General features: G+C 43.1%; 1 protein-coding gene across 1 annotated transcript in view; it reads right to left on the reverse strand.

Annotated features, from left to right (window-relative positions):
• ryr1b (ryanodine receptor 1b (skeletal)) overlaps positions 1-5187 on the reverse strand; it is a 53425-nt gene extending 48238 nt beyond the window's left edge. Inside the window, exon 1 of the mRNA XM_076036642.1 lies at positions 4965-5187. Within this exon, the coding sequence (XP_075892757.1) occupies positions 4965-5012 (48 nt within the window). The 5' untranslated portion in view covers positions 5013-5187. The remainder of the gene's footprint in view (positions 1-4964) is intronic.
• Positions 5188-9099: the final 3912 nt, after the last annotated feature.

Genomic DNA, 9099 nt, shown 5'->3' on the forward strand with positions numbered 1-9099 from the left:
TAAGCTAATAAAGTGTACAAACCTTATTCCAATGTTCCATTTTAACTTTTGTTCAAACCAATAATTTAATGAGGGACATGTGCCCTCAGCTCTGGAACAAATATTCTCACATTTGCACAGAAAGTTTCCGCGACATATTAAAAGTGCCTGAAGCCAACCAGCTTCACACAAAGGATTCCCAGGCTATAAAACACTTCACAGCATTTGCACCTGTGTTTTTCTGAGAAATGAATTTGTACGTTTGTTTTTTTTATTTACAGCATAAACTTTATGCCACACAAGGGTCTTCTTTATGTAAGCGATTTTCCATTTATCTGACTATGATTTGCAATGTGTCTGTGCACATCCCTGGATTCTCCTCGTTGTGAAGTGGAGGTGCAAAAGGTTGTGCTCACACACACACACACACACACGCACCCAGACACACATAGCTGCTTGCATAACAGTTGTGGCAGTTTGTTGCACTTTGGGAGTCTCTCCATGTTTTTGTCTTGTGTCAGAGGAAGCAGACAAGACCACCTGTTCGTTGTCCAAATTGCTGCGACCAAAGCCGTGAGACGACAGGTGCTGCGTGTTTACGCTTGTGTGTATGTTGTGTGGCACGGTGGACGTGTTCATCTCCTGGGCTCAGCACTTGTAAAGCCCGGCTTTGCTGGCAGCTTCCCCTGATTCTCCTGTCCTAAACACCGCTGCTACCGTGCACCATCGACACTGTGTTCCATGGCGTGCTGAAAATATGCAGAACACGGAAGAAGGAATAATGATTCTGGCATGCAGAAGTGTGTGCAGAATCTACCGTCTTGTAAAGATGAGAGGCAATGCCAGCAAACAAAATAAAGGAAGCAAAGCTGAATCAGAACACTGTGTCATGGTTTTAATGCAGAAAAGTTATCTTATATTTGGATTTTGTTTGTTTGTTTTTTATCATTGGATGAAAAATACTATGCCCCATAAGGAGCATTTCCTAAATCAGTTGGATTTATGTCACTAATCAACCAGAGAACATTTGGAAAGAGGACACAATTTAAAAGATAATTTTCTTTTCTTAAAAAAACAAAACAGATGATGAAAATGACCTTCTCTCTGTTGCTTTCAAAGCAAGCCAACAATATGTTGTTGTTTTTTTCTACCAGCAGCAGCGTCACAATGCTCCCTTGTTGTGTTGTGAGATGTGTGTCAGTGCTTTGCGGTGTGCCTCTGCTTTTAGAGCAGCTTTCACCAAATCCACTCACAGAATTAAAGTGGAAGCCTCCTTTTGATCGCGAACACCTTTCAGTGCCCTTCATCTTATGATGGGGAAAAATACAATCCAGCTCCAGTTTAACAGCTGCTACAGCATGGTACCCATGCTAATCTCATGAGCAGCAGAGCTAGGCTGACAGTTACTTCCTGTTTTTCTTCTTCTTCATCAATCATCATCACTGCAACAGGAAGTTGACCGTTCACATAATTCCACGACCAACTGTTTCAAATTGAATTTTGGCAAGACGGATGTGTGAGATTTCAGGATCAATGGACGGCAACATGAGCAATAGAAGTACAGATGAAACAAGAAAGTAAAGGGGAACTCCAAAAGCTGTGGCGATCAATAAACAGGGCTTCATAGTTCTGCTGTTAACAACAGAAGAAGAGATTAGAAGATGTTAATAGCACTGAAGTGCTGCCCTTCTGTTTGTGGTGGTGAAGACAGAGGAGCCGAACGGAGCAGAGCAGGTGATAAAGAGAACGAGAGGGATGGACAAGTCCCAGGAGAGAGAATATTCTCATCTGTTGCCCAATTACAGTCTGGAAAATGAAAGACCTCGTGCCAATGCCTGTTACACAGTCACTTCTCCCTGCAGTGCTGCTTCAATGCAGAAAAAAACATGGACTCTCACACACGTTTTTTTTTCCCAGAAAGACACTGAAATAATTGTAAACAACATGACGGCAGCGTCCGGTGCCTTCATTTGAAATACAAGCAAACTTTCAGAATTCTTCATGCAAAACAGCAAGATGTCCATTTGTAGAATATTCCCAGCCTCAAAATCTCCAAAATTGGTTTATTTTTTTCAGAAAGAAATTCATTTCTAAGTTGTTATACTAACATGACACTGGCTTCTAAAACAGGGCTAATCATTCACACACACACGCCTCTATACACAACACACACACACACACACACACACACACCACATCTCCCATAAGGATGCTGGCAAGTAGGACACTGCCTCCCCTGGTCTGTCCCTCCAGAGTGTGTGCATTTAAAACGGCACACTATAAAAAGAAAGTGCTGCTACAGACTGGAGGTTGAATATCCCAACCGAACCCACTCCTCTGCGCAGGTACAGCGCGCAGTGACACAGCTTTTACCTCCAGCAACGGATAAGCTGGTACGCTTGGCGGACTCGGGGTTACCTGGTGGGCCCTCCGGTGTGTTTACAGTGCACGTGAGACTTTGCAGCCGTCAGTGGCTTTTGTTGAAGGGGATAGGGGCCTGTTGACAGACTGTCCTGCTCTCCAGTTGATGACTGGAGAGCATGACAGTCAAATGTTGCAGCTTGTGTGATGATTTTAATGAAAGAGATACAGCATCATGTTGTGGAAACGTTTTCAGTGACTCTGTGGTTACTTACAACTGGGTGTAACAACAGGTTGGTGATTATTAGAATATTGAAATACATCTCAAAACAAAAGAGAAAAGTACAAACATTTTAAGTATGAATGAAGCGGTTATTTGCAAATGTCACAATTTATAAAAAAAAAAACCATTGACACATTTCAGCACAACCTATCTGGCACTCTGCCTCTTATTGAATAAATTCCTGCAAAATTAAAATAACGGAGTGTGAATATTACAGTGAATTGTTTTTGTTCTTTGCAGCAACACTTGCAAATGGAAAAAATACCTGCTGGCTGACTGTGGAAAACCTCTACTGCATACAACTCTTACCATTTCTCTAGTTGAATCCTGTGTGACTATGTGAACATATCAATGCAGGAAGTTTTGACTTAAGCCAGCATTACCATATACTAAACTCAAACCTTTTACATCGCAAAAGACTGTGAAATTCTGCATGATATCTTTAATTCCTGGATGTTTTTGCCACATTTCTTCACATAAATGAGACATTTTCCTTGCGATAATGCTCAGACTACAAAAACCAGAAATATTGGAGGGACTAAATGAGGAGTGGGCCTTGACACACAAGACGTGAACCTCCATTGCGACTGACGTGACAAGTAATAGTTTACATAAATCAAATACACATCTGCCGCCCCTGCTGGTGTGTCTGAAGCACAACAACTGCTTGGTCTAACGCAGTGACAAACCGCAGGAGGCGGAAACAGCTGACTCACATTATGCCTTCAATCTGAAAACACAGACCATTTGGGGAATAACCTAATCTCCAAACACCAGCGGCGTGAATTCGTGTTGAGTCCAGTTCCTCCCCCCAGCGGGGCGCCAACCTCGACGGTGCCAGCGTCCGAGATAAATCCATTGAAGTGGACGAGACATAAATAATTCACCCAGCTGCATTGTCTCCCCTTTTGAAGTGTTGGTCGCTAATAGTTTCATCCCGGCCGGGCCGTCTGAGTCAAAGGACAAACCCGCTGATTACACGCGGGGCCTTTTCGCGTGTGACAATTTTCCGCCACTAAAGATGGAGCCGAAACTGTTTATAGTTTCATAATTGCAGCAACAGCTGTTGAGCTGGGAGACAGTCTCCAGGAAATTGTTAAGAAGTCAGTTATGTAATTTATTAATTATGATAATGTATCATTATTATCTCTGTTGTTGTTCTTGTTGTTGCTCGTGTGTTGCGACTCAGTCTCACAATTTTTTACTTGGTTACGACACTTCATTTCAGAAAATAGCTAACTATTAAAATGAGTATAAAAATCTTTCATCATTACTATTAGTTAATGATGGTCTCCAGTGAAAAATACGCTGGAAATTTTGCAAATAGCTGCTTTTTGTTTGCAAGTAAAAGAAGATTTTAGCATAAAATAAAATGACATAAATTCAAAATACTGCATTATAAAAAAAAATGTAAATGTTTCCAAGCTTGTTTTTTTTATAATCCAAGTTAGCACAAAACAAGTTCAGAAGTTAATAATAGGAGCCATAATTTAATGACAAAGATACATGGCGTCCACCTCCTTCCTGCATGATAACCTGTGCCCTTCTTTACCCTTAGAGCAGCCACTGAGCTGTTTTAGGTCGTTTTCAGGGTCGCCCCTGCTGATTTTCCCACTGTGAAGTGGATTTCTCATGCAGCCTCTTGCCAGCTGTCCCCCTCTTTGCAAGCTCTGGGTAGCTTGTTGCCCTGCCTCTCCACCCCACACCGACAGGCTCCACTTTTCTCAGATATAAATAGATAACGATGCTAACAGATGCACCAGCCGCTGTCTATCTACAGCTACAGTACGTATGCCCTCATACTCTGTTACGCACCTATTCTTAATCTCAGAACATTCTGGAAGTTAAGTAAAAGAGAAGGTTTATAGCAGAATGTGTGCAGTGCACAAAGCAAAGTTTGAGATGAGAGTCACACGATCCAGCATGACGCCTTTCTCTAGTTCTCCAATTACTGGAGATAGAGAAATCAATTACCCGGTTTAAAGAGAGCAACTTATAAGCAGGTCAAGGCACATCGGGGGCACCACCGAAATAGTCAACTACAGCGAGAACTGGGCCCTTGCTTCTAAGCGCTTCAGCACATGTGACTTTCAAATTCGCTGCTGGATGAGCAACAGCGATAAAAGTGAGCAGCGAACCTGCGGACGCTAAAGAAAACAATATTGACCCCTAGGTTATGAGTTTATGTTGGGAGAGAAGTGAAACCAAGAGCAGATTGGATAATCAAATAGAATGAATTTATTTTCTTTTTATCTTATTTCTCTGTCAATTAAAAGCCAGAGTGCCTTCAGCAGCAAGTGCAGGTTCGCCCTCCCTGAAAAGGAAAGTAAGCGGCACTCACCGTTCGCAGGAACTGGATCTCCTCCTCTCCCTCTGCCCCTTCTGCCATCCTTCACCGAGGGTTACTCGCAGCTCCTCGGCAGAAAAGAAGGAAAAATATTCCTGATTTCTCTCCTCGGGAATAATGGTTCACTAGAACTCCTTTTTTTGGGCTACGTCCGTCTCCTACTCCTCTCCTCTCCTCTCTCTCTACGCTGAACCTCCCTTGCTCTCCCTCTCTTTCCCTCTCTCTCTCTCTCTCCCTCTCTCAGTGTGAGTGTGTGGGTGGGTGTGCTGGAGGAGAGCACGAGTCCTGTGGCTCCCACAGTGTTGTGAGAGGGAGTGACGAGAGGCAAGACTCTCCCCCGTCTCCCCTCCTCTCTCCCTCTCTCTCTCTCTCTCTCTCTCCCCTCCTGCCTTGCATCAGCCCCCCTCACCCTCACCCTCACCCACCACCCCAAAGGGGAGTGGGGGTCGGGGGGGTTATAGTTGGGAGGGAGGTCGGGGGGCTTGCTTGTTACACCTTTGCACAGCTCCTATCCCACCGATGCTGCCCTGTGTGCAGAAATGGGCCACTTCTGCACACAGGGCACCCACCTCACATACACACACACTTCAGTCCGTCACTTCCACATGTCTCACGCCATAAAAGAAAAAAATGGGATTGGACAACGGTGAGCTTTCGTAAGTGTGTTATATCAGGAAAAAAAAAATACTACCTCAAATAACAGAATAAGTCCAACGCACTGCAAATCAAATTTTCAAAAAGAAGTCTTGTTTCCAGTTATGGCTGGGAGAACATCTGGGCACTGGTTTCACTTTTGTCCAACCCCCTGTGGAGGTGTCTGCGTCACCTGACACTCACCAAATGAGGTTGCATGAGTCAGATATCGTGCATTCCTTCAAATGTGCAGCATTCAAATGAGAAGAGTCTGCCAAGGTGTTTGGCTGAGCTGCAGGTGCACGATGAGACATCTGTCGCATTTTTGCCATTGGGTTAAAGAGGAAACCAGTGTCAGAATGTCTTTAATATAACAGAATCATCCTACATCTGTTGGAGGTCGTCTCCTAAATTTTTGAATGGTGAAAGAAAATCAGTATTTTTGAACCCTCGAAGAAAAATCATTTCAATATTTAATCAAACAATAATGTCATTAAGAATTAATTATTCTTTGGTCACAACACAAGCTCTAAAAAAAAAAAAAAAAACATATTTTAGAGACTACAAACTGTGATATGAAAAACATCAGCTTAAATACTGAATATAAAGTGATCCATTAAAAAAAGTGACCAAGTTTAAGTCAGAAGTCGAGTCTGTTATTGACAAAACAAAATGTCTGATTTGCCGCATGATTCAACGGTGATTACCTGCCAAGAGAGGCTTTGTCAACTGGGAGGAAATACGATGTGACAAAACCAGCAACTGCATCACATTGCACGTTATAAGAGGTTCCCTTGCAGCGTGCACGGTTTCATTTATTTTCTATTTCAATGAATTAGTATCAATCACAAGCACATAGTCCATGTTTGTCTCTTGGTTGCAAGAAATTCTTATGGTTTGTGGTCAAACTGATTTGCTGAAGACAAAAACAAACCACAGAATGACAGAATGACATTTTAGTCACTGTGGATTTTAAATTCAGGGACAGACTGTGCATACGCAGGCAGACAGATTCATGATAGGATCATATAATATGAATAAATAGATGAGATGACGAAAGATGTAATATTGTGTGTGCGCATATAAGATACAAAACTCTGAGGGCCATTGAGATACAGTATCTAGGCTCACTCAATAGTGATGATCCGTGTGTGGGCCTCAGGTTCAGTTGAATAACTGGCATGTACAGTAAAGCACAGTCAATTCCCTGCATCTAAAATCAATCAAACAAATATCAAACAATGCTGTATACACAAATCAGGTGCACTAATGAGCTCATTTGACCATCTTCTCAATCATTGACCAGGCCCTTAAATGCTTACAACAAAATGCTTTAATAAGATTCCTGCAATTAGATCAAATGAGTCCAATCGTATGTCTCTGAATTGGACTCATTTGTAAGAAAGAAAAAACAAAGTTGTTTGCCTGGGGTGTGGTGCGGGGGGGGGGGGGGTGTCTTGTAGGACCTCTTGATACCAATAAATAACTCGTGCCATGACGACTTGTTTCGTATTTAGCCCCGTGATGGGCGCCCTACCCGTGTTTACAGAACCTGGCGACAAGCAAGGCTGCCAGAGGAACACAACACACAACCCCTGTGGTCATGACAAACAGGCAGCGGAGAGATGCACCAGACAAAAATAATGGCAAAGTCTGCGAGGAGGCAAGAAATATCAAACATGCAGGAGGCTGCAGGCAGGTGGTGTGTGTGTGTGTGTGTGTGTGTGTGTGTGTGTGTGTGTGTGTGTAAGAGAGAGAGAGCGAGAGGGAGATAGAACGTGTGTGTGTGTGTGTGTGTGTGTGTGTGTGTGTGTGTGTGTGTGTTCCCAAACCCTTACCTCCTCAGTCTCCATCTGCTGTCGGCCAGCACGGCTGCCGTGTCGCCCGTCTCCCACTGCATTAGCAGCAGCTGGCGGCTCAGTGACGCTGCTGACCGGCTCCAGGACACAACACCGGTCAGCCGGTGCGACGTACAGGGGGGCGGGGCGAATAGGTAAGACGCGGATGAAGAAGAGCTCTGATGAATTCTGGGAGAATGAGTCCTAAGAAAGCAGGAAACCCAGGATTCTTTCTTTTTTTTTTTTTTGTTTGGACAACTTTCCCGTAATTACCGCATTACGCCTGATGGGGGCGATATTGTACAGGGGAAAAAAGGACTGAACAATCTTGCAGACTCGAACTTCACCCTGCTGGGTTTTGAAAGTGATGCTTGAGGTTTATTGAAGTAAACCAACAAACTAATAATAATAATAATAATAATAATAATAATAATAATAATAATAATAATGATGATGATGATGATAATGATGATGATGATAATAATAATAATAATAATAATAATAATAATAATAATAATAATACCGCAAAAGGGACACCATGACGTCACCCTACATTTCATCACCAAATATCGTAAATATCGTTTCCACGTTCCCACGTCAATACAAAGAAGTTCAAGTTCAAGCGTTGACAGTTCCTTTTAATTGTGCGGTATCTAATTGACCACCGCCAAAGCAACAGGTGACGTTGCGCAACAGTAAAGAAGATGATGCGCAGGCAGCAACCTCTCGCTGTTCTATGCGTGTCAACAAGTGTCTTCAGATTCACCATCTGATCTGCACGCCTCTCTTCCTGTTTACAAAAAAAAAAAAAGCCCTTTAGCATACATTCACAGTGAGATTAGCAAATTCCCAGAAAAGAGCACAAGACAGCGATATGATTTTAATCTTCTTACACATTTAAAGTATATATTTCTTCCTTCCTTCCTTTATTTTTGTTGTAACGCAAATTCAGACGTGCTGTCAGGTGTTCGCCAGCACGCCGTGCAGGGACTGCAGGATTCCCGCCTCGACATACACATCTCTCTCTCCCTGCTTTTCAATATGACATCGCCGACTCTTTCTGCCGGTAAAAGTGAGCTTCCTGCAGCAAAGAAGCCACCTCTGCAGACGTGTGGGACATTATGTCCCCTGTTTGCTTTGCCTCTTCCTCTCGGTGTGTCGAGACAAGGACGCCTTTGAGCCCGTGCGTCCAGCTGCACGGCCACATTCACGAGCACCAACACTATCCTCCTGTGTAATCCACTTGATGGCCCTAAGAAATGACAGAGGCTTAAAAAAAAAGGGGGGGGGGGGGGGTGAAGCGAGGCAGAAATCAGGATGATAGACGCGAATTGGTGTGTGTGTGTGTGTGTGTGTGTGTGTGTGTGTGTGTGTGTGTGTGTGTGTGAGGGGGGACACTGGAGACCCTTGAGGAGCTGATCCAGTAGGTGGATGCGTGGCAGGAATCAAAAGTGTTGCCGAGCACCTCGTGACTTTTTTTTTGTTTTGTTTTATTTTATAGAAACAATTTTCTTTTCTTTTCTTTTCTTTTCTTTTCTTTTCTTTTCTTTTCTTTTCTTTTTTTTTTTTACCATCCCTTCAAAAAAATGTTGTTGTTTTTGTAAATATCTAAAAGTGACATTTTGCTGAATAGTTTCACTGAAGGAAGTTTGCTGCTT

This window comes from Nelusetta ayraudi, unplaced genomic scaffold (genome assembly GCF_046127955.1).
Source record: "Nelusetta ayraudi isolate G7.1 ecotype Tasmania unplaced genomic scaffold, CSIRO-AGI_Nayr_v1 ptg000048l, whole genome shotgun sequence".
NCBI lineage: Eukaryota > Metazoa > Chordata > Actinopteri > Tetraodontiformes > Monacanthidae > Nelusetta > Nelusetta ayraudi.